We start from the raw sequence: 27,471 nt of genomic DNA, 5'->3' as shown, positions 1-27,471 counted from the left end.
CAGAAATCTCCAGGAGAAATCGTATAGACTCTACCTACCTACTAGGGAAGGTGGGTAGAGAGGACCACTGGCTGGTGATAGTGAGCAGAGGAAGAGGGGAAATGGGTGGACATCAGATGTCAAAAGTGGGAGAGAAAAGGAGATCTGAGACGTAAGAATTTAAACACAGGAGCCAGAAGCTGAATGAAATTCCAAAATCCAGGGACATCTAAGTGTGTGGCTCCCCATTCCCACAATGGGCAGCAGGCTACATACACTCACACTCTTTTTGAAAAAAATCAACGGGGTTGTGTCTTTGCCTCAGGTGAATGGTTGAATTGGTATGGTAAAGAACAGCTCGCTATATCTAAGAACAAGGCCCTTAGCCTGAAGTTAAAAGATCTTGGAAAGATTTGAATTACAGCCCAGTAAGTGCAGCCCTCCCTTGTCCTCATCATCCCGCCAAGCTTAACTGCTTGGCAACGGGTAGCGAATGAATGGGATTCTAAGGGCGGGATGTAGGGAAGGAGCGCAATCGTAGCCGCGAAAAGAGCGTCACAAGCTTGAGCTCCGGGAGACTATAAAGCGCGCCCGCAGCGCAGGAGGCTCAGTTCTCCAGCCAGTGCCCGGAAGCTGGTGCAGACGCCGAAATGGGACCTGAGTCCCCGCCTTCTGGGGGCAGACCTTTAATTTCTCTCCCGCAGACCACCTAATTCTTCCTGCGGCTAGAGCTGCAGGCTCCTGGGGAAAAGTGAGGCTCTTTCTCCCGTTCACCTGCTGACTCAAAGGATCTCTTAACTGGCACCGGCTGCAGGACATTTTCTCCCCTCCTGGCACCAAAGTGACCCAGAGGCAGAGAAGAACTTCGGGGCAATCCTTGGCTCCTGCTGCCAGCGAGCGAGTGGAGGGGTCCGGGGGCTGCACATCTTTGACGATGGCCTCTCTGGCAGCAGCCAAGGACTGGACCGACGGCGGTGGAGCGATGGGCGCGGACGCCCAGAACCTGAGCGCGGCGCTAGCTGCGGGGGCCGCCCCGGGGACCCTGGAGGCGGAGTGGCTGCAACTGCTGGTCCAAGCCGGCAACCTCTCCTCCTCCCCCTCGGCGCTGGGACTGCCTGCGGTTTCCCCCGCACCCTCCCAGCCCCGAGCCAACCTCACCAACCAATTTGTGCAGCCGTCCTGGCGCATCGCGCTCTGGTCCCTGGCATACGGAGTGGTGGTGGCCGTGGCCGTTTTCGGAAATCTTATCGTCATCTGGATCATTCTAGCTCACAAGCGCATGAGGACTGTCACCAACTACTTCCTCGTAAACCTGGCTTTCTCTGACGCCTCCATGGCCGCCTTCAACACGTTGGTCAACTTCATCTACGCTCTGCATAGCGAGTGGTACTTTGGGGCCAACTACTGCCGCTTCCAGAACTTCTTTCCTATAACGGCTGTGTTCGCCAGCATTTACTCTATGACGGCCATTGCGGTGGACAGGTGAGAAGACGGGGAGGAAAGAGAGGGGAGAGAAAGGAGCTGGGCAGTGGGATAAGATTACAAAGGAGATGGGGGCATGACGGGATCTATAAACGTGCAGGCACTAAGGAAGAGTTCTTGGAGAAAGAGACCACTAACCCATTTAGAGCCCGCCTGTGGCCGAGCCAGTTTCTGCTTCCAGGGTCTCTCTCCTCCCCAAATCCCAAGGCCCTGAGCTCTATTAAGGCCGTCTAGCGGGACTGGAGAAGGTGGATCAGTAGATGCGAAACAGAGTCGTTCCAAGTAAGACAAACTTAACTAGAAGACAATACTAGCAAACTTTCTCCAATGACTTCAAACAATTGCACACAATGTACATTCTTTGTAAAATGTGCTTTGGGGCCTGTTTTCTTTCTGTCAGTTACTAGTCTGACAGAGAAATGGACATTGAGTCACCCTCCACCCTTTTCTCCTACTCTGATGTTCTGGTCCTCATTTCTACCCCTCCCTATTCCCTCAGCTGGCCCCAAGGCCAGCAGTCCTTTGGCCTCCCAATACCAGAGGATCTATCAGAGGCAGCGAGGTCCCTCCAAGGTCTGCTGTCAGCTAGCAGTTTCTACCATGCCTCAGATTAGATTTAATTTCCAGTAACCTGTGGGGGGGTCTGTGTGAAACCTGTGCCTGGATCTGCTGTGACCAAATCTGTCACACAAAGGCAACATTAAGCCTAAGGAATTAATGGTTTAAAATGAGTCACACTGCTTTATAGCTGTTGAAGATAATTTTGTCGGAATGGTCCCCCATCTGCAGTTGAGATTCTGAGATGCTTAAACAATTAATAGGAGCTAAATGAACCTCAAACATTTCTTCCCATATTTAAGTTATTAAAAATCCTGTGTGCACTTGCTTTCTCATATTGAACATTATGAAATAGAAATACTCAGGGAAAGACAATAGTAAATCCCTACATGTTATTAAAAGCTGGTTAAACTTATGTTCAGTATTGTGGTAAAAATGAACGATAACATTTGAGTCAGGTCTCAGATTTGTGATGGGCAGCCACATAGGGGCTGGATAGAGGTCATGTTACTTTAAGTCTCAATGTTCTCATTTATGGAAAGAAAAAAGAACTTTAAAAAAATGACAAACCTATTTTAATAAAATGTCTAAATATTATTCTTAACACATTATGCAAGTTCCTTCCATAAGTCCATGCTCAGTGGTTACTATTTTGAGATAATGAGCACTTAAATATTAAAAACATAAGTGTATAGGAATATTTTCATATGCCAGGTCCAGAGGATTAGATGGAAGGACCAGTGACTAGTAGCCACCAATCCTCATTTTAAATAAATATAAAATCACACTTAGTAAAAGCTCTGAAGTTGTCAATTTTCCTTTCTCCTTTGTCTCTGCTTTTCCACACATATTCACCTCTTATTTCTGCTAGGGATAAAAGTGATGCAAAGAATGAAAATCAGACCCAGGTAGGAGAACAAGTGGAACTGCCATTAATCTTTCTCCACCAAGCTAGAAATGAATGTCCTTTAAAGGACAATCTTCCTTTTTTGTTTTGGTTTCTTTCTTTTTTATTTATTCTAAGTATGTTGATTTTTAATGTTATGATTAGTGGGAGAGATATTGGCATGTAATGCTATAAGATGCTTCCAATATTCTTGAAATGTTAATAATTTGAAATATAAATGAAAACTTTGGTGCATGGGAAACTAGTATTTCACTTCTGAAGAAAAAAATGTTTATTTTTCCCCCAAACTCTTCCTACTAGCATTTCTGGAATGGTCTCTTGAAGCTATTGTAACTGATCATGTAGTACTATTTTATTAAACCACTGGTTTGAATTAATAGTCTACTACTGAATATTTTCTATTTATTAGAAAACATTCACTTACGAAAAGTATGCCAAATTATAGTGCATACAATTTACTACAAAATCTTAAGGACACTCAGTCAAATACTGAAAATCCTTTTAGAATTTATATAAAAGAATATTCTTACGGGAGCCAATAGTTGATAAAAGAAATCCAGGAATAGAAAAAACCCTTTTAAGATAATTTTTAGAATCAAATACTATAGACTATACAAATATAATGGCAAACTCTCAATAGTTTATCAACCCATAGAATGTTTCTGCATTGGTGTCTGCATTTGGTGTCTTATCAAATATGAACCTGAAAAAATGACCCTGTGGCATTTGCAATCATTTTATAGGTTAAAGTTTGCAAAGTTAACCCTTCTGAGGTTGATATCTGAGTCACAGTGCCATTGGTTATGTTTGCATAGACCATAACTGAGAATATAGTTAGTAGTATATGCTCAAAGAAATTATATTTTCTTATACAATTAATGCTTTATTGAAATAACTGTGAAAGTTAAATAATCAATAATTGTTTATCATTGATAAAGGAATAAATCATTTATACAGCATTGTGAACACTTCAATTATTTAATTTTGAGCGGTTTCCATCTCCATTTAACATAAATTAAACTGCATTATCCTAGCCTAAATGGAAACTATATTCAATTCATTCTGTCTCTCTGGCTAAAATCAAAAGATTCCTTGAACGCAAAAACAATTTCAGCTTTGACTCAGGTGCATATGGTTTTCTTTCAGCTACAGTAAAATGCTTGCAACCTCTTATTACCCTTAAACTTTCAGACCTAAAAAAGCATATAGATGTTTCCTTAATGAACACCTATATTACAAATGGAGAACTTTAAGCCGAATGGTTACACATTTAATGTAGTATGAGTCTTCCTTTAAATGTTCTGAAGTTATGCTCCCTTTCTGCTCTGGGAAAATTGCTTGCTTTCTGTTTTCACCTTCTAAATAATACTAATAACTCTACTGCAGTTCTGAAGTCACAGGTTCTGGTCTTATTCTGAAGCTTGTTACCTTCTGCTTTGTTACAAATTTCTTACAGAACTACATTTGTACTGGCTAATAAATCATCTATCAGTTCCATATATTTTCTTCTTGCTGGGAGGGCTACTTCACCACCACCCCATCTCCTACACACAGGCAGAATTATTTGCCAATGAAGATTTATTATTTGTCCCCACCAACCTTCCCCAATTTGCTATTTTGAAATGTAACATTTAGATACAACATTCATTTAAAAGATGTTAAGCTTTTCCAAGATCTTGCAGTAGAATCAAGATTCAAACCACTGCAGTTTGCTTCAGGGCCCATGCTACTCTTACCCTCTAAACTAATATGCCTCCTAACAAGTTCTGAAATGGCAGGGTTTGATTAGACAAAGTCATTACCTTTAAGCAAGTTAGTATTTGGCACTTGTTTATACTGTATAGCCTACATGTATAGGGTGACTAGATTTTAACATTGGTAAAGCAGGACAACATGTGGGGGGCAGAAGACGGGGCAGGGCAGGGCCTGACAACAATGCAAACTTTGATAAGCAGTTCTCAATAATCACTTCTCAACAATTATATGTTATTATTACAGTTTAACATTATAAAATTAACAAAAATAATATAAAACTCATATCGCAATATAAAACTCATGTCGCAAAATAGCCACATGGCAGCCAAAAACCATATATTCCCTTCCTGTTCTCCCGCCCATTCATGCATTCTTTCCAAAAATCGGGACTTTTTTAAAATGCCAAGGGTCCTGGGACAAATTGTTAAAAAGCAGGACGTCTGGTCACCCTATACATGTACATATAACACATCTTACATATATAATGTATTAACTATGTTTTTATTGAAAATGTAGAAGGTAGAAAATTATTATTAAAATAGTTAATAATAATATAAACATTGTGATTACTATTCATTGTTGGCATATGCCACTTGTCCTATGGAATATTAGAAAATAGTTGAATATCTTCTAAACATTTTCTGAGCACATGTTTTGAACTTAAGTCAAAAACTGTAGGAAGTTTTACTCACATGTAGTAAAAATAAAAATTTCAGGTCACCTACTCCAGTTCAGTATTAAAATGATTATTTAATTAAATAATTTTAAAAGTTGCATTTACTTTTTCCTTCTTATAAATCTTAATGGAATAGTTAACTATGTTTTAGTTAATAGTACAAAAGCATTAAGATCAACAAAAAATGTACTTTACATTTTTTAAACCCAAGGACATACCTGACATGAATAATTTTGAAAAAGAATACTTAACCAAACTAAATAATGATAATAGCTAAGTAGATTAAAATTGATATTATATGCAGTTCTAGTTTTTTAATTCTTTAGCAAAGAATTCTATTTCATTCTTTTTCATAAAGTTAATTTATGTAAAGTATTCATAAAATCTCTATGGAAGACTTTTAAAATTTATTATGAACAGATAAAAATATACAATCATGAAAAACAGTGTGGCTTCAATCTGATAGCAGATTATTTAAATGTATTATGGTAAGTTATCATGGATAAAAATATTGTAGATAAAAATGCTTTGGTAAATTTTTTAAAAATCCTTTATGAGCTGTCAGGGTCCTGCCCTGAGGGCAGGGTCCTCTAAGACCTGTGGAAGTGACAGGTACTGGCTGAAGAAATATAAAGTTAGAAATGATGAGAAAGAAAGAGACAAGAGACAAAGAATAGAATTTTCAAAGGTGGGAACTTGGGAGACTACCACCCGTTTGTGGGGTTCTGGATATGGCCCCAAGTATCTGTTCCACTCAGATTTTATTTGCCCAGAGGGTAAGCTGAGGGAGGGAACAAAGATACCAGCAGTTTCTCTGAGTGAGCATATCAGGTCTCTTTGTTTTTATAATCATTAACTTTAAGGGTCTCAACACCCTTGAGAAATCCAGAACCTGAGCCTTGTGTGGGGGCAGCCTCCTGTCTGAGGTCACACACACAGATTCCTAGGGAGTGGTTAAACTCCAATAGTTTCCTGAGAAGTAAAATGCCATGGGTGTCAATCTCCTCTGAAGAATAGGTGGGAGAGAGGAATTCTCCTCTCATCACCACCACAGAGGGTCTTCCTCTGCAATATGGGATATAAACTGTTCTGCCCAAATTTCGGGGCTTCAAGCTGTTCCCCTGATCTCTGCCCCAGCCAAATGCAAATCTCCACAATGGGTATCTGCTTTGTCTGTTTCCTGGGCAGGAAAGGACCTAGTTAATGTATCTTTCCAGGCCTTACCATAGCCTCTTCTATGGCCATTGTTCCTCAGGTGTTCACAGATCTAGCAGGGGTGTTTGTAAGCTGTATGCCCAATAGGCCAGAGTTCTAGGAAAAGCCCAAAATGTGATCAGATAAGAAATTTAGCAGCAGCTGTTTAAAGGCAAACTAGCTGACTTTTCTTTGTTCCAATTGGCTCAGCTTACTTTTTAATTTTTCTCTTTTTCTGGGGGTGTTTTCCCTTGCCAATAATGGGGTCTTCAGACTACATTCTGCCTGCAATCAGTCCTTAATTTGAGTCAATCTCATTCTTCTTCACCCTAAGGAAAGTCACTGACCAGGCAATTAATATTCTTTACTAGTTTCACAATCACACTCAACTAATTCTTTAGTATAGGCAATAAATTTGATAACCTAGGATCAATGGCTTTTTGCTTTAATTATTTACAAAATAATAACTAAAACCATGTTTTGGGAAATATTGCTTTTAGTAAATTTATCTGAAACTTTTGACTCTTTCTATAATTTGGCGTTATTATCAAGGATTTAAAAATACTCCATTTTCATCCTCTAAAATTACTGACGCAGTGAGCCATAAAATTTCTGTCAAAATCTTAGTGCCAGTTCATATAAAATTAATCATTAGCACACAGTGAAAGCAATACATATGTGTGTGTGTGTGTATTTAAATTGAATGAATAAACACAAGATTGCCACAGAGTGAAATGTAATCAGAGGTGGCTCTTATATAATGAGCAAAACTCCAGTTGATATCAAGGATACATTAACCAGACTAGAAAAGTTCACAAAAGAATAAATGTCTAATAAGTGACTGATTAAAGAAAATATGCTATCTATACATAATGAAATACTATTCTGCCATGTAAAAGAATGAAATTGTGTCCTTTACAGAAACGGATAGAATCGGAAGCCATTATCTTAAGTGTCAGTCACAGAAAGATAAATATTGCACATTTTCACTTATAAATGGGAGGTGAATAATATGTACACATGGACACAGAGCATGGAATGATTGACAATAGAGACTTGGAAAAGTGGGGGTGGGGGAGGGTGGATGGTGAGAAATCACTCAATGGGTATAATTATATTAATCTGGTGATAGATACACTAAAAGTCCTGACTTAGCCACTACCCATTATATCTATGTAACAAAATCAGACTTGTACCCCCAAAATGATATGAAAAATAAATGTCTAACAAGCATAAAACTATCAGTTGCCTATATTCTATATTTTCAGTTCTTATCTGCTATTTGCTCTTCAAGCCATTCTGATCTGAATTATTTTCCCAAAACTCTATCCAAAGAGTCATGTCATGAAATCTGGTGGATATTTCAGCCCTCAACTTGTTTGAGCTTTGAGCAGTATTCCTCATAGGTGGCTACTGCCTGGAAGTTTCCAAATTTACTGATCTCCCTCTTTGGCATCTCCTCCATGGTTGTATTTTTGAATCTCCGCCTGCACATAATGACTAAATACATAGATTCCTCAATGCTACTTCCTGGGTCTAAGTTTCCCTTTACTTTCTGCCCCCACTCATCTAGACTTGACTTTATCACTTCCGAGTGAAGAGAGCTCCCATTTTTCTATCAAATGTGTTTTCTTCTGGATTATAGGAGACACATAATAATAGATAAAATAAATAGACAAATATAAATAAATGAAAAATTACGATTTGGGAACATATACATAAATGTTAAACAAGACTAGATATTTTACATATTTATCTATTTATCCTGACATAAAGACCAGGATAAATCTGTAGATATGTAGTATTCAGGTGAAAAATACCTAATCACTTATGAAAGTTGAACTTCAAATATGTTTTCTGAGGCTCTTGATAATCATACAAAAAAGGAAATAAAATTAGTAATATGGTTTATATTTTCTAAAGAGACAGGACATACACACTTTTTTTTAGTGCTAAAGAAGTTTTTGTACTTGAGTTTCAAGGAATTCTTTATATGGATAGTAAAGAGTGCAGTACCCTCAATCATATTGTTATAAATGCAAAAGAAAGGGTTTTGTAGCTTTTTCTTTAGTATCCCGTTAAGTAGACCACAGTATGGTGACAAAGCCAAGAACTCAGTGAGTGAAATTCTCACAGTACTGAACATGTATCTTAGCACAGTTTCCAGACAGTTTGATAGAAGGATAAAAGTGCAAGAAAAGATAAAGTTTATTTTCCCCAGAAGTGCTTTTTCTCACTCAAACTTTTCATAGCTTGAGAAGCAGATAATTGAAAATTTAAATATATGACAAAAACTCTTGGAATCATTTTTATTCCAATTTGAGTCTTTGATCCTGACTCATCTCATTTCCTAGTGTTACAATTAAACACAATTTTTCACATTTATTATAAAAAATATTCACAGCACAAAAAATCAAAAATATAAGTATCAGAAAGTTAAATTTATCCTTAATTATTCTCCCCACATATACCCAACATATAACCTTCACATCCACATTGCAACTCCTCCCTTGTTTTGTGATATATGAGGTCTAACAACGAAGTTCATGAGTTCATACTAGAAAAAATGCTCCATACCTCATGGTTGAATGTCACTGTGGTCATCTTCAAAGTATTTCTCTTGGGAAGCTATGCACCACTTAAATGCCTAGTGCAATTTTGTAACTCTTTTTCTGGAACAGTCATCAGAGCTATCATTACTCTCAATACACTAAATGTCATCAAAATGTCTTCCTTTCAATATTGGCTTTATCTTTGAGTAAAGAAAAAGTCCTTGGGGGCCAGATCAGGTGAGTAGGAAGGGTGTTCCAATACAGTTATTGGTTTATTGGCCAAACACTCCCTCACAGACAGTACCATGTGAGCTGGTACACTGTTGCAATGCAAGAGCCACACCTTTTCATGTCAAGATTTTCAGTTATGATTTTCCTGTTTCTGTATCAATATTTACATGGTCTGTTATGCTTCTCACAGTTAGCCAATGATTCTGACACATAATTTGATGAATTTTTGTGATGTTTTCATCAACTCTGCTCATTACTGACCACTATGATCTCTCTTCATTAGTGATCCTTTCTCTTCCCTCTGAAAAACCTCTAATCCATATGTACACTACCATTTTCTTTGTAGCATTACCCCTGTCAACTTGGACTAACAAATCCCTGATTTCACTTCCACTTTTGCCAAGTTTAAAAAATTTAATGTTCGCTCATTGCTCTAATTGAAGCTCCAGCATTCTCTCAATGGCACACAAAAACATGAAACAATAATATTGTATGTCACCCAGCAAGACACCATCACACATGAACACAGTTGGAGACACTGATATACCAAGGTTATAAAATCTTAGTGAGTTGTTTGTACAGTGCTGCCAACATAAGTGTGCAATGGCAAGTTCACAAACATAATTGTCAGACCTCATGTGTATGTACGTGCTCTTTCTATATATATGTGTGTGTGTGTGTATTCATATATGTATATAAACACACTCATGGATAGTATATTATATATTGAAAATATAGGGATATATTTTCTTTAATTATTAAAATCATGTCACATTATTATGTCATTTTTAAATTAACATTCTGAGTTATTAAAAATTTATTTAGATATACTTTGGCACCAGAGTATAGAGATTTCTCTTACTCTATAAAATTTTAGATTTAATTTTTTAATATATAATACATGTATTTGGTCTAAAACTCATAAAACAAACAGTTCACAGATTTGCAATCCTGTCCCTAACACTTTTTGAGCTCTGGTCCTGTATCCTGTATACACAGTTACCTCCTTGACATTTCTATTGTCCATTAGGCTCCTTAAACTCCATGAATATCATTATCTTTCCTCTTTCAGTATTCACCATTTAAATAAATAGTATAAGCATCCATCCAGTTATCTAAATAACCTCTAAACTTATTGCCATTTTTTTGTCCCTACTCCCACTTCCTTAGTCCAAGCCACCCTCACATCTTTCCCACCTACTACAATAGCAATCTTTCATTAATTTCAAAATATTAAGGGGGTATAAGTGTTTTTGATATATGGCTTGAATCAAAGCTGCAAATGTGCCCATCACCTGAATAGTATTCATTGAACCCAGTAGGTGGATTTTTGCCCCTCCTCAATATCTCCTCTCACTTCCCTTGCTTGATTTCCTATGAATTTTACTACCCTCTGTCACCAGCAACTCCACTACTGGGTATTTATCCAAAGGAAAAGAAGTCACTTTACCAAAAGAACATTTGTTCTTGAATGTTTATTGCAGCACAATTCATGATCACAAAGATGTGGAATCAACCCAAGTGCCCATTGTAACACAGAATAATGTCTTCAAAATGTACCAGAGAATGTGCTTCCTTACCCGACTTCAACTCTTACAATGATTTTTCCTTGTTCTTAGGAAAGAAATATGTTCATAACCCAGTACAATTTCATTACATACAAGGATTCAACTGGCCTGATGTGTTTCAACCACTCAGATCCTCTTTCAAGTTTATAAGTATATGAATGAACACATTTTTGCCACAAAGTTTTCCTTCTGCCTGAAATTCTCTTCTTCCAATTCTTCAGTAGTTAAATGCATTTCTTTTTCAGATGACAGCTCAGATGTCACTTTCAGAGAAACTTACGAACCTCCTAATTTAGATTAGATGTGACTTTATAGATTCTCAAAGTACATGCCAGTCACAGCATTTTTCATAGTTTAAATTTCTCTTTATTTTTAAGAATATTTGATTAATAATTTCTTCTAATAGGCCTGTAAACATGCTGAAGCAGATTCTGTTCTGTTCTCAGTCCTCCTTATATCCTTCCATCTATCGTGCTGGTTTGTACATAGTTAGAGCACAATCTGGATTATTGAATAAATGAATTGTAAAAGTAAACATGTGATAGCACACTAAAGCTTGAGCAATAGCACACAAAAACATGCAGCAATGCAACAAAGTGATGAGATGCCACTTTTACCTATTAAAACCAACAGAAATTGCTAAGTATTCAATAAAGAGAACATTTTTATACATACTTTTATGAAATTACTGTTTTGACTACTTATAATTCTCAGTTACTGTTTTATATGGTTTGGTATAAGCTGGTAAGAATATTTTAGAAGTGTAATTTGCTAATGGATACATCCTTTGAGTCATTTATTTTACTCTTAGGAATTAATCCTAAGAAATAACAATAGATTTTAATAAAACTCATATTTAAGTTGATTTTTCAAACCAAAATTCAAAGAACTATAAACAACTAAAAATCTCAGCAAAAGAAAATAATCTAATAAATTATAGGGCATCTAAAAATAAAATTTAATTTTATTTAGAGACGTAAAAATCACATTTGCATATAACCCCATTTCTCCTGAGTCTTCAGGCTCATGTGTATAATTTACCATAAATATTCAAATTGTTTTTGTTCGTAACTTACTTATAAACCATTTCTTGCTATAGTCTCCCAAATATTTCTCAGTGGAGAAGGGCACCATCTCCTTTTCCAAATTGCTACTGGAATTTGCAAAACTCATAAAACTTTACCCTTTGCCCAAGATTTTGTGAAACTTGTTTGTGTTCCAAACAGAATGTGGAATATTTATTTTGTCCTTACTATTTTGCTAAATATACTACTATTTCTTAATTACCAGAATTCCATCATCTTCAACTTACAACTCCCACTATGGGTTCAGCCCTAAATCATATGTCTAGGATGAAAAATTATTCATATTCTATCTTCCCTATGCCTCATCACTCTGAGCATAAATCATTTTTTATTGGAGTTTTCCCATTGGTACATAAAATAAATGCTGTAGAATAGACAACTGGAATTTGAAGACCAAGCACTTCATTAGACACGGAGTCTCAATCACATTCTAGACTCCACTGTATCCTTAACATGAAGAATTTTTAGACCACAGATTTAGCAGTCTGATGTAATTCTATATGTGAAATACAGTATATATAGATTTGATTTGCTCTGAATGGTGAGACTGAGTAATTTCATCATCTTTTATACTTATCAATTTTAAATTATCTGCAATACAATTCTTTTAGATGAAAATAACTTCAAATATTCACTAAAGTTTTAGAGATAGATGGTAGTGATGATTTCACAACAATGTAAATGCACTCAATCCGATGGAACTGTACCTTAAAATGGCAAATTTTATGTATATTTTACCACAATAAAGTTTTAAATATTAACTACTTAAATTTGTTTAAAAATACAGTGATTCTGAGATACAGGACAAAACAAGTTGGTCTCCAGAACAGAACAATTTGATTAAAATTTGTATAAATATTTTTGTAGTACATGTCTTATGATGATAGTTTTAAACACATTTTCTTAGATGATTAATCTCATGACAGGAGAGTATTGTTGACATTATAATAGATTATTTTGTAGGCTGTGAAATTCTTTTCCCAGTAGTTGTGTAGGGATAGCTCTCCTGTTTGGAGTACTTACAAGCCTACCAAAAGTTACAAAAATAAATTAGTTTAGTGTTTGTATTATTTTCTATGTGACACAGGTTTTTAATATTTGCTTAGCTTCCTTTGTTTGGGCTTATATTATCATCTATCAAAGTATAAAAATGAATTAAAATTCTCTTTTAGGCACTCTTGGAAGTAAGGGAAAATACATATATGATCATGTGACTAACCAACAATGGACCCAGTTGTATACTGGAGCCCAGGGGTGCACATCTCTTCCCAACACTGAATTCAGTGATATTACTTTGGTAGCTCGAGGTCACAGGAGGAGTACTTGTATCACAGAAATCTGCAAACAGCATAAATCTGTTGTTTTGTTTCTTTTTGTTTGTTTGTTTTTACAGGAGCATCTATGGTTAAACATTTATCATCATAGAACTCAACATATATTTCTTGAGTACCCTCTAAGTGCAAGACATTGTATAGGCATGTGGAACATTGAAATAAACAAAATAGATATGACCCCATAACCTTATGAAACTAAAATTAATATCTCTAGTTTAACCCACTAAGCTTTATTCAAGAGTTCTAAATCCAGCAACCTACTCAACATCTGTTTGAGTATCTAATACACATCTCATATTTACACATCCAAAACTGATCACTGACATCCCCTCTAAAACTTCCTCCTCCTGTAGTCTTCTGAGGTAAAAGTCTGAGTCTCAAGTCAAAACTCCTGGAGGAATTCTTGACTCTTTTTTCATACTCTATATCCAATCCATAAGCAAATCTAATCATCTCTACTTTTAAATGATATGCAAAAGCTAGTCACTTCTTAAGAACTCTACTGGTGCCACCTTAGTCCAAGCCAATATCATGTTTCATCTAAATTACCACAAATACTTATCTAACGTGTTTCCCTACTCCTACTCTTATTTCCCTTTAGTTGTTCTCAATGCTATTAGTAATGAGTCAGATCATATATCCCCTCTGCAAATCATTCTGTGGTTCCCCAACTTTCTCTGGGCCACTTTTCTTAAAATGGATTATAAGTATTTGTACTAACCTGTCCTTTGTCATATTCATATTCTTATCTTATTTTTTTGAGACAGAGTCTCACTCTGTTGCCCTGGGCAGACTGTCGTAGCATCATAGTTCACAGCAATCCCAAATGATTACACTGGAGCCATCCTCTTGCTTCACCCTCCTGAGTAGCTAGGACTATAGGTGCCCACCACAATGCCTGACTAGTTTTTCCATTTTTGATAGAAATGGGATCTCACTCTTGCTCAGCCCTTATATATTCTTATCTTATAAACTCACCACTCCACCACTCCACCATCACTGTTCTCCTCCACTTCATCACAATACTAGGCATGTTTTCACTTCAGGACATTCCATCTGTATGAAATATTCTTCCTCCAAACAGGCACCTTGCTCATTCCCTAAAGTCCTAGACACTAACTATTATATAATACCACTTTTATGTTTTCCTTTATTGCATCTATCACCTTCTAAAATACTATATAATTGGTTCATCTATCATGTTTATTATTTTCTTTGCCTGTGTCCCCTACTAAGTTAGAAATTCCATGAGAACAAGACTAACCTTATATATCAATTGAATGAATGAATAATAAATGGAATGTACTGAACCATAGAACACAAAAGGGGAAGTATATTTACAGTGTTGGATCAGAAAAACTAAAATTGTAGAAATGTTCTTTATTTTATTAAAAAAGGAAAAATCTAATAAATTACATATGATGTTAAAAACTTAAAGAAAAGCATCTTAAATACTATAGGGCCTCACGCATGGTGCTCACCTTCATGTTAAGCTGAATCATCAGTAGAAAACAAAAGATTGATGGTTTTCTAATAAGTATAAAGAACTTTTTTTTGAGGCAGAGTAGAATGAGTAGAATGCTGTCATGTCAGAGATCACAACCTCAAACTCTAAGGCTCCAGAGATCCTTTTGCCTCAGCCTTCCAAATAGCCAGTACTACAGGTACCTATAACAACGCCAAGCTAATTTTTCTATTTTTAGTACAGACTGGGTCACTTTTGTTCAGGCTGGTCTCCAACACCTGAGCTTAGGAAATTCACCTGCCTCAGCCTTCTGGCATGCTAAGATTATAGGCATGAGCCACTATGCCCAGCCATAAGGAACAAATTTTTTAAAAATGGAACAAAACATACTATGCACTTGCTCATGAAATTGAGTATTTCTATTATATTAGTTAGAATTCTCAGATGTATAAACACACTGAATTTAAAAGATGTTATAGTGCCACATGTATTGACTTCTATGCTTTCAAATTGAAGGCATATATCAAAGTAGTTTTTCCCCAATGGCTAACTACATGGTGTAAAATAAATTCAAATCTCTTAACTACAAATAATGTTTTCATTAAGTTAAAATATATAAATGTTAAGTAAAAATGTCATAATGTATCTTTACTAATAATGTATATAATCTAGTTTCATATTGAAGATGATAGAAATTGAGAATCAAACAAAACTAGTATAATCCAGTATCACATTGAAAAAACAATAGATTGAAATATTTTTTTCCTGTGTAAGAAATTACCAGCAATTCCCATTCACCAGTCACAGAGCCACTGTTGATGAATACATTCCATGAACAGGAGTGAAACTAGACTTCATGGAAAGAAACAAAGAATACTACCTTTAAAGTTTTAGTAGTTCACAAATAGAATACATCTGCTAAAAATAAACTAATTTGCATAAGATGATTATCAAGTCTAAACATATATTTCTTGATGCCCACAAATTTCATTTACCAAAGTATATTTAAATAACACAGGTCCTCTCAACAACTTGGCTCAACTTTCAGTTATCATGTCATATTTGCATAAATATCATGTCATATTTGCATAAAGTATAAATTTAGCTGCTAGCTTTTTAGTCTATGAATCTCTCTATAGACCAGATTTACGTCATAGTCAGTGACCAACTGCATTCTTTCTTTTAAAATGTCACTGATCATCTGTTATTAAATTTATCCACAAACAGCAAAGTATGTGGTTGTCTTGCCTAATTGTCGTCCAGTGACAAACTCATGTGATATTTAAATATGATTAATCAAAAGAGAGCCTTGCCCACAAAGGTAAAAGTGTAGGGAAGTACTGAAATGTGATGAGACTGAGGGTGAAATGTGAATACAAATGGAGTTAGAGAGGAATAGCTGATGGAGGGAACGCTGACACTGTCTGTACAGAATCTCTAGATGTGTGGCCTGAGGGAATTAGTCAAGGTGAACTTATCAAGGTAAATGAGGAAACTGGTAGTGACAAAAGGATGAAGATGTCACAGAGGAAATGGCATCGCAAACTCTTCACATAAAAACACTCATAAAAATACCACATTGAAAGTGCAAAAGATAAAATGTTAGAAGTTAACTCAAATTTAGAAAAGAGTACAACATTTTGCCAAGGCCTAGAAAATATACTTGCTCTGTATCATTTCATACCACAAGAAGAAAACATTGTTCAAATACTTGTGACACGTTTTCCACAGAGAAATCAAATTTTATTTATCAGTATTTCTAATGTTATTTAAATTACACTTTACTAAGTAAACATTACTTTTCTATTTTCACTTCCCTATGCATTCATAGCTAAAACGAAGTGAGTTTTAAGTATTTGGACAAAAATTTTAAAGATCATAGGAAAATTGTAACTTTTCCCTCTGATTGTTAAGTTCATTTTGCATAGTTTCAGCCTTTGTGGTCATTTTGGTATTCTCACCCCACTCTATAAAGCACGAATTTCCTAACTCTGGTAATCAGTACATACTTTTCTCTCAGACTACCTGCACATTATTTAGCTAAATGATTCATCTAGATCATTCTATTTACCAAACATTCTACTGTACTGAAAATATCTTTTTCAGTGATATAAATTACATAGGTTTATACATAGAATGGAAAAGAAAAGAGGAGGAAAGGAAACAACTAGAAAAGACAAGCCAGGGCAGCATGGATGGCTAAATACTGAAAACCACAAATACTTGGTATCAAAATTAAGCATATGATCATTTGAGCAGATTCTGAAATAATGCATCCAAGATAACTCCAAACCTATTTCTGAGTGAGAATCATTCATGAACTATAATATTCAGTACTTTCTTAATGTGATAAACAATATCTGTTCCCAAACACAGTATGTGAGAACTATGTGAAGGAAGCTTTAAACACACACACACACACACACCCCTATATGCACCTGACCCTTGAATAATACAGGAATTAGCAGTGATGACTCCCAAGTAGTCAAAAAACCATGCAACTTGGATGTTTACAACCTTTGCTTAGGTGATGATTTCTTAGATATGCCCACAACAACAATAACAATAAAGAGAAAATTTAATATACTGTACTTCCTTAAAATTAAATGTTTTTGCTTTTTAAATACACTATGAAGAAAGTGGAAAAGACAAGTCATAGACTTGGAGAAAATATTTGCAAATCACATGTCTGATAAAATACATACATCCAGAATGGACAAAGAACTTGTATAACTTAATGAGAAGACATAATAATCTAATTTTAAAATAGAGAAAATGGCTTGGAGTTTATACAAAACAGTACTTCTTATTTAATTCCATTTATATCAGATTCCAGAAAAGTCTAGTCCATACATAGCTGCAGGAGGTAACTTAGTGATTGCCTGGAGCTGAGTGTGGAACAGGGAGTGAGTGTAATTGGAAGTAAGGTTTTTGGGGGTGGGAGTGATGGAAATATTCTAAAATTATATTGTATTGATGGTTATATAACACCAAAAATTTACTAAAAATCAATTAATTATATATTTAAAATTAGTGCATATTATGGTATATAAATTATAACTCCAGGAAGCCATTAAAAGAAAAGAAAACCCAACTTACTCTTGAGAATATAATGAATTTAAAAAATGGACAAAAGCTTTGAACAGTAACTCCAACAAGGAAGATATATTAATGGCAAATAAGCACATGAAAGATGTTCGGCGTATTTTTCATTAGTGAAATGTGAATTAAAATCGTCCTGAGATACACATACACACACATTAGAACTGCTAAAATTAAATAATTTGGAACAAGTGGAACTCTCATATACTGCTGGTATGTCTAAAAATTGGTACTTCCACTATAAAAACAGTTTTGAATTTTCATATAAAGTTAAATGTATCTTTACCACACAATTCCGCAACCTTACTCCTATTTGCTTATCCTAGAGAGATGAAAACTTGTGTTCACACAAAAACCTGTACAGAAATCCTTGTAACAGTTCTATTCATAATTGTTTAAAATTAGAAACAACCCAAATGTCCTCCAGAGGGTGAATGAATAGACCATGTAGCAGCCATACCATGGAATGACCTCAGTAAAGAAAGAAACCACCTTGATACCCTCAATAACTGGACAGTGTCATAGATGCTGTGGCAAGTGAAAATAGCCAGACTTAGAGGTTACATACTGTATGATTATATTAATATGCCATTTTCCCAAAGAGCCTAAATAATAGTGATAGAGAATAGATCAGTGGTTCCCCCAGTTTGGGGTCAGGAAGAGAGTGTGACTACAAAGTGATAGCTAATAGAGTTCCCTTCTGGGGATGAAACTGTCCTGTATACTGATTATGGTGGTTTTTATATGAACATACCCACGCATTAAAAAGCCTAGATCTGTACATTACCTAAAATAAATTTTGCTGTATATTAATGTAAATGTTAAAAAACATGCAATCGGAATTTATAATATGTAACCCATTGTCATGAGATCAGATTTGTGATTTCTTACAATAATTCTAGGCATTCTTGGTATTTAAATGTTTATATGAAAGCCTTCGCCAAAAGAAAAGACAGTCTATATGAATATCATAAACTGTAGACTTTAAGACATATGTTATTAAATATGAAGAAGAACATTTAATAATGGTAAAAGAGATCACTTCAACAGGAAGACATAACAATCCTAGATTTGTATTAACATTGCTTCAAAATGTACAAAGCAAACTTGACATAACTAAAATGAGAAATAATCCTCAATCATAGTCTCTCAGCAGACAGTAAAAAAGAAAACAAAACAATCACAATGTAACAGTAAAAATAACAATTTGAATGATGTGATTAATTGCCATAATTAAGAGGAGAGTTTATCACATCAGATAATGCCAACAATTCTATTTATCTTGAAATGTTATATGCATATGTGCTGGTAAAGGATATTTTTGTCTGCGTTTTTAAATGTTTTTTTCTTTAAACATTAATAAATCCAATAGTGAAACCATATCCAGATAGAAAATTAACAGAAAACCGTGTCCAAAGTGTTATTAGATATCCTCTACTACACAATTACAGAGACTCCCAGAAGCAGGGATGAGTAGTGAACCTCAGTGTGAGTTTTAAGGGCTTGGTCACTAAAAGAGCTCACTGAACTGGCTTCTATAGGAGTCAGTCAACAACAGGATGACAGAATAATGAGAAGGCAATAAGCATTTAGGTTATTGTACAAAATGAAATTGCAAACACAAATTATCTTGCCTTATTTTACAGAAAAGTTACATTTTCCTCCACATTATTAAAAACACATTTTTTAAATATGGAAGAGTATAAATAAGAAAATAAAAATTCCCCACAATCCTGACACTAAAGGACAACATTGCTAAACACCCTCATTCATTTTGTTTCCTTTCACTATTTCTTAATTGATGCTTTTTCTGCATCAATTAAGAGAATCAGGGGCCGTGCCTGTGGCTCAAAGGAGTAGGGCGCTGGCCCCATATGCCAGAGGTGGCAGGTTCAAACCCAGCTCCAGCCAAAACAAAATAAAACAAAACAATTAAGAGAATCATGTGGTCTTTGTTTTTAATTTTATTTATGTGATGTATTATATTTATGGATTTACCTATGTTAAAGCAGCCTTGTAATCCTAGGATAAAACCAACTTGATAATGGTGTATAATTGTTTTGATGTGTTGTTGAATAATGTTTGCTAGGACCTTATTGAATATCTTTGTATCAATATACATTAATGACATTGGTCTATAGTTTTCTTTTTTTGTGGGGTCTTTTCCTGGTTTGAAGTTCAGGGTAATATTTGCTTCATGGAGACTATTCCATTTTTTCTATATTTTGGAAAATGTTATCTAATATAGGTACTAGTTCCTCTTTGAAGGTTTAATAGAATTCTGATGTGAAGCCATCTGATCCCAGACTTTTCTTTTTTGGGAGATTTCATATTGTTGATGCCATTTCCGTGCTTGATATAGGTCTATTCAGCATTTCTAATTCTCTCTGACTGAGTCTAGGAAGGTGGCATGCTTCTAGGTATTGGTCCATTTCCAGCAGATTTTCATATTTCTGAGAATAAAGTTTTTTATAGTAATCATTGAAGATTTTTTAGATTTCTGAGATGTCTGTTGTTATTTCTCCTTTATCATTTCTAATTGATGATATTAGAGATTTTACTTTTCTGTTTCTGGTTAGATTAGCCAAAGGTTTAAAAAAACAACCTTTTGTTTTGTTGATCTTCTGAATGATTCTTTTGTTTCAATTTCATTTAATTCTGCCCTAATTTTAGTTATTTCCTTTCTTCTGCTGGGATTGGAGTTGGAATGTTCTTCCTTTGCTAGTTGCTTGAGATGTCCCATTAAATTGTTGTTTTCCTCTCTTTTTCCTTGAGGAAGAAAATAGGCTTACAAGAGTCATTTCTGAAACTGATAGAGGCCATATACAGCAAACCCATAGCCAATATCATACTGAATGGAGTAAAATAGAAAACATTTCCACTCAGATGTGGAACTAGGCAAGGATGTCCATTGTCTCCACTGCTATGCAACATAGTAATGGAAGTTCTAGCCATTGCAATCAGGCAAGAGAAGGGAATCAAAGTATTCAAATGGGGTCAGAGATCAAACTCTCACTCGTTGTGGATGATATGCTCTTATACCTGGAAAACCCCAGGGACTCAACTACAAAACTCTTAGACGTGATCAAGGAACACAGCACCATCTCAAGATACAAGATCAATACTTATAAATCTTACATATCATAGCTTTTGCATATGCCAACAATAGTCAAGCTGAAAATATGGTCAAGGACTCTTTTCCTTTTACAGTGATGCCAAAGAAGATGAAATATCTGGGAATTTATCTAACAAAGGACGTGAAAGATCTCTATAAAGGGAATAATGAAACTCCGAGAAAAGAAATAGCTGAAGATGTTAACAAATGGAAGAGCATACCATGCTCATGGTTGGGAAGAATCAACATTGTTAAAATGTCTATCCTATCCAAGGCAATCTATAGATTTAATGCAATCCCATTAAGGCACCATCATCATACTTTAAAGAGCCTGAAAAAATAGTGCTTCATTTTATATTGAATCAGAAAAAAACCTCAAATAGCAAGTACATCCCTCAGATATAAAAACAGATCAGGAGGTATCATGTTACCAGACTTCAGGCTCTATATCTATAGTGATCAAAACAGCCTAGTATTGGCACAAAAATAGAGAGGTAGATGTATGGAACAGAATAGAGAACCAAGAGATGAACCGACACTTATAGTCATTTGACCTTTGACAAATCTTTCAAAAACATTTAATGGCAGAAAGATTCCCTATTTAACAAATGGTGCTGGGTGAACTGGTTGACAACATGTAGAAGAATGAAACTGGACCCCCATCTCTCACCATTAACAAAGATTGATTCTCACTGGATAAAAGATTTAAACTTAAGACATGAAACTATAAAAATATTAGAAGATAGTACAGGGAAAACGCTTGAACAAATTGGCCTGGAAGAATTTTTTATGAGGAAAACTTCCCCCGCCCCCTGTGCAATTGAAGCAACGCCAAAATTATATTACTGGGATCTGATCAAACTAAAAAGCTTCTGCACAGCCAAGAGCACAGTAAGTAAAGCAAATAGAGAGCCTTCAGAATGGGAAAGTGCATTTGCAGATTATGCTTCTGACAAAGGTCTGAGAACTAGAATCCACAGAGAGCTCAAAGTAATCAATAAGAAAAAAACAAATAACCCCATGTCTATGTGGGGCAACAGACTTGAACAGAAACTTCTCTAAAGAAGACAGGTGCATAGCTTACAAACACATGAAAAAATGCTCATCATCTTTATCTTCAGAGAAATGCAGATCAAAACCACTTTGAGATATCATTTAACTCCAATAAGATTAGCCCACATAACAAAATTCCAAAACTACAGATGCTGGCATGAATGTGGAAAGAAAGGAGTGCTTCTACGCTACTAGTGGGAATGCAAGCTAATACGGCCTTTTTGGAAAGAAGTTTGGGAGAATGGGGGCTGCCTGTGGCTCAAAGTTAGTAGGGCGCCGGCTCCATATGCTGGAGGTGGCAGGTTCAAACCCAGCCCCAGCCAAAAACTGCAAATAAAAAAAAAAAAAAGTTTGGAGAATACTCAAGGAATGAAAAGTGAACCTACAATTTGATCCTGCAACCCCCTAGTAAGATGATCAAAAATCATTTTACAACAAAGACATTTGCAGCATAATGTTTTTTGCATTTACCCAGATGATCAAAAATCATTTTACAATAAAGACATTTGCAGCATAATGTTTTTGCAGCCCAATTCATAATTGCCAAGTCATGGAAGCAACCCAAGTGCCCATCAACCCATGAATGGATTAACAAATTGTGGTATATGTACACCATGGAATACTATGCAGCCATAAAAAAGATGGAGACTTCACAGCTTTTATGTTTACCTGGATGGAGCTGGAACATATTCTTAGTAAAGAATCTCAATAATGGGGGGAAAAGTATCCAATGTATTCGATACTACTATGAAATCAGTATATAATCACCTATACATAAATATAGTCCAGAAAGAAGGAGGGAAGGGGAAAGAGAGGGGAGGGGGAAGACTGGGAGGAGGGAGGGATTTGGGGGGTATGCAACCTAATGTGCGTAATGCAATGATACACTTCTATACTATTAAGAATAGAGTATGAATGTTTTTCCCACAATAAGTAAGCAAGCAAAGGAGTAAGCAAGGTTATGTTAATCAGTTAGATGTAAACATTCCACTTTTATATCAAACCAGCACATTGTGCCCCATAAATGTATTAATGTACACAGATTTAATGATTTAATAAAGAATTTTTAAAAACAGACATTTTTTATTGTGACTAATTTTAAAAAAATTAAAATTATATTTATTGTTTCATTATTTTAGTATGTGTCTTCTATTATCAAATACAATTAACTCTTTAACAACACAGGTTTGAACTGTGTAGATCCACTTATGCGTGGTTTGTTTTCAATAAAAGTTACATTGTGTGCCTGCCTCCCCTATCCCTCCTCTACTTCTTCCACCTGTGCCCCCCAGAGACAGCAAGACCAACAATTCCTGCACCTCAGCCTGAAGGATGTGAAGACAACAGGGATAAAAAGCTTTATAATGATCCACTTAAATGAATAGTAAATATATTTCCCCTAAATGAATAGTAAATATATTTTTTCTTCCTTCTGATTTTCTTAATAATATTTGCTTTTCTATGGCATACTTTATTGTAAAAATATAGTATATAATACCCAACATAAAAAATTATGTATTGATTGACTTTTTATGATATTGGTAACACTTCCAGTCAATAGTGGCCTATTAGTAGTAAAGTTTTGAAGAAGTGTTACATGTGGAATTTTGACTGCATAAGGGGTTAGTGCACTGAACTCCTGTGTTGTTCAAGGGTCAACTGTATTTGTTCATTAAATGTGTAGACAAATTCACCAGTAAAACTATTTGGACATGACTCTTCTTTGTGGGAAGAATTTTAAATACTAATTTTATTTGCCTACTTTTTTACAAGTATGTTTCTATTTTTCTTAAACTAGCTTCACTAATTTACTTTTTTAATGAATTCTTCAATTTTACCTAAGTTGTCTAATTTGTTGCCATATAGTAGTTGAAAGTATTCTCCCTATTCTCCCTGTAATCCTTTTAGTTTTGGCATGATCAGCAGTGATTTTTATCTTTTACACTTTTTCTTATCTGAATTTATTAATTTTTATCTTCTCCTTTCTTCTCATAGTAAGGCTCATTAAAGTGTGTTAGTTTGTTCTTTTTGAAGGACCAACTCTTGGTGTCATTGCTCTTTATTTTCCATTTTTATATTTAGTTTTGTTTTTGGTTTTGTTGTTGTTGTTGTTGTGTTTGTTTTGGGCAGTTTTTGGCTGGGGCCAGGTTTGAACCCACCACCTCCAATATGTGGGGCCAGCGCCCTACTCCTTTGAGCCACAGTCACCACCGTATATTTAGTTTTTACTCTGATCTTTATTATTTCTTTGTTTCTGCTTGCTTTGGTCTCATTTTCTTTTAAGATTTTTAAAGGAGCAGCTTAGATTATGATATAAAATATTCTTTTTTACTAACATAGGCATGCATATATCAGCTTTCCAATAAACATGAGTTTATCTTCATTCTATAAATTTTGATATATTTTCATTTTATTCAACTCAAGAAAGCTTTTACTTTACTGCATGATTTATTCATTAACCCTTGATTATTTAGAAGTATATTTTTAATTGCCCCATTTTGTAAATTTCTTAGGTTTTCTTTTGTTGTTGATATCAAATTTCATGCCATTGTACTCAGATGATATGATATAAATTCGTTTAAATTTCAAGTCTGAGATGTTTATTTTACTGATACATTTTTTTCTTCTTGAATGCCACCCCAAATTCTTTATTTTTAAATTTTTTTCAAATTCACTTACTTTTAATTGACATGCAAAATTGTATGTGCTTATTGTATACAACATGATTTCGTGAAGTCTATATACATTGTGGGATGGTTAAATATAGCTAATTAACAAATGCATTGCCTCACATAGTTTTCACTTTTTAGTCTCTCTTCAGAACAAGGAAATCCTTTTACTATTAAAAAGCTTAAGAACATTTTATAGCCTAGATATGGTCTATCCTGGAAAATGTTCCACTTTTCCTGCAGGAGACAATGTATTTTGCTGGTATTAGATTGAGTGTTCTACCAGTTACAGGGCTAATTGGTATATAGTGTTGTTCAAATCTAAACTATTCTTACTTTATATCTAAACATTCTATCCTTAGACATGGCTTATTGAAGTATACCACCATTGTTATTGAATTATGTTTCCCCTTGGCTCTGTTTTTGGTTCATAGTATTGAATCTCTCGTGTTAAGTACATGTGTATTTGTTTTATCTAGTAAGTTCTCCACTTCATCTCTAGCAGTTTTTTGTCTCACAGTCTATTTACTCTGGTATTAGTGTGTCCACTTCAGTTCTTGCATTTTTATTTGATGTTTTGTATGGTATGCCTTTTCTATTGCTTTACTTTCCACCAACTTATGCATTTGAGTTTCTTTCTTCATGTATATACCATTTGATATTTCCTTCTGCCTGAAGAACATCCTTTACTGTTTACTTAAACGAAGACTTTGTAACAAATTTTCTTAGTCATTTATCTGAGGATTTCTTTATCTCAACTATGTTTTTGAAGGATATTTTGGTGATTTTCTCTTAATACTTCATGCCATTGCCTTTTCTGGATTCTACTGTTTCCCATAAATGTTAGCTGCTAATTTTACTGTGGTTCCTTTGTGTGCAATAGGTTCCTTTTCTCTTGTCAGCCTCAAGGGTTGTGTGTGTGTGCCTATTCTTTAGTTTTCAACGCTTGGATTGCAGTATGTCTAGGTGTGGATCTTTGTGTTTAACATGCTTTAATTTGTTCAGCTTTTTGGATTAATGTTCTTTACCAAATTTAAGGATGTTTCAATTATTATTTCCTAAAATATTCTCTCTTCTTTTGGGACTTCTATTATGCATATGTTTGTATAATTAAGGGAGTCTCAGAGAGCTCTGAGTACTTTATCTGATATGTGATCTGCAAATATTTCCCAGTCTGTAGCTTATCTCTGTACTCTTTTCACAGTGTCTTTTATAGAACAAGTTTTTAATTTTTATAAAGTTCAACTTATTAATGTTTGGCTTATTTGAATTGTGTTTTTATTGTCATATCTAAGAACTCTTTGCCTACACCTAGATTACAAAGATTTTTTTCTGTTTTCTTCTAAATATTTTATTGTTTTAATGTTTTACTTTCATATATGTGATCTATTTTGAATTAATTTTCACATAAAGCATTAGGTTGAGCTTACTGTAAAATATTTTTTGGTATATAAGTGTCCGATAATATTTGTTGTAAAGAGTATCATTTATCCATTTAGCTGTCTGAACACCTTTGTCAAAAATCAATAGACCATGTGTATTTAAGTCTATTTCTGGATTCTGGATTTAGTTCCATTGATTTCTGCTGGTACCAAACCCACATTGTGTTGATTTCTCCAGCATAGAGTAAATCCTGAAATAATAGTGCTATTCCTTCTGCTTCAGACTTCCTTTACAAAGTTATTTTTGCAAGTCTACTCTTTCATCTTTCCATATAAATTTTAGAATGAGCTTTTATATATCTACAAAAAATTCCTGCTGGAGTTTTTTTTTATAATTACATTAAATATGTAGAGAAATTTCAAGATTATCAACATCTTCATTATGCTTAATCCTCCAACTGTGAACAGAATATATGTTTTTTCAAAGACCATTTAGTCTTTGTTTTCTATCAACATCTTTTCAATTTCAACCTGTAGATCCTGTACATATTTTGTTAGCTGCATGCCTTGAATTAGTATCTTTTTAATATTTGCAGTTAGCTATATTTCTTGAACTAGTATCTTTTTAATATTTGCTTCCAAATTTCTCATTACAAATATATAATCATTCATTGATTTTTTTGTGGTTGACCTTGTACTTTGCATTCTTCCTGAACTCATTATGTCTAAGTTTTTTTAATAATATAGATTTGTTGGGATTATCTACATAGACGATCATCTTTTGTGTGAGTGGGAAGTTTATTTCTTTCTTTGAATCTGTATTCTTTTCAGTTCTTTTTAATGACTTATTCTACTTCCAACACAATGTTGAATAGGAATAGGAAGACTGGACATCCTTGCATTATTCAGACCTTAGGGGATAAAGTCTTTCATCATTACATGTAATATTAGTTTATGTGTAGAATCTCTATCAGATTTAGGAAATTCTCTTCTATTTGAGTATGCTGAGAGTTTATAATGAATGGATGTTGAACTTTACAAAATGCATTTTCTGCTTCAATTGATATGGTCATGTGATATTAGTTTAAATTGATTAATTTTTGAATATTAAAACCAGCTTTGAATTATGTAAGTACCATTTTTGGATGATGTGTTCCTCCCCTTCAGTGAATTATAAAGTTTTCTTTTCAATTATATAGTGTTGGTGTTATTTTTCTTTAAATATTTCATAGAATTCATAGTGAAACCATTGGGTTCTGCACATTCATGTTTTGGAAGTGTAATATATATGAAACTCAACTGGGGTAACTCAACTCAATCTTGTTTAGATTTCAGAGGGTAAGAAATTAGTCAAGAACATATGT

At 34.6% G+C, this 27,471-nt stretch overlaps 1 protein-coding gene across 1 annotated transcript in view; it reads left to right on the top strand.

Moving 5' to 3' along the window:
* The first annotated feature begins 809 nt into the window (after positions 1-809).
* The window catches only part of TACR3 (tachykinin receptor 3), an 84,399-nt gene continuing 57,737 nt past the window's right edge, over positions 810-27,471 (top strand). The window contains exon 1 of the mRNA XM_003796333.1: positions 810-1,461. Within this exon, the coding sequence (XP_003796381.1) occupies positions 914-1,461 (548 nt within the window). The 5' untranslated portion in view covers positions 810-913. The remainder of the gene's footprint in view (positions 1,462-27,471) is intronic.

The sequence above is a fragment of the Otolemur garnettii genome, unplaced genomic scaffold, assembly GCF_000181295.1.
Source record: "Otolemur garnettii isolate 467f Iridium unplaced genomic scaffold, OtoGar3 scaffold00103, whole genome shotgun sequence".
Taxonomy (NCBI): domain Eukaryota; kingdom Metazoa; phylum Chordata; class Mammalia; order Primates; family Galagidae; genus Otolemur; species Otolemur garnettii.
Note: the sequence above shows the minus strand (reverse complement) of the source record. Positions and strands in the feature narration are given on the sequence as shown.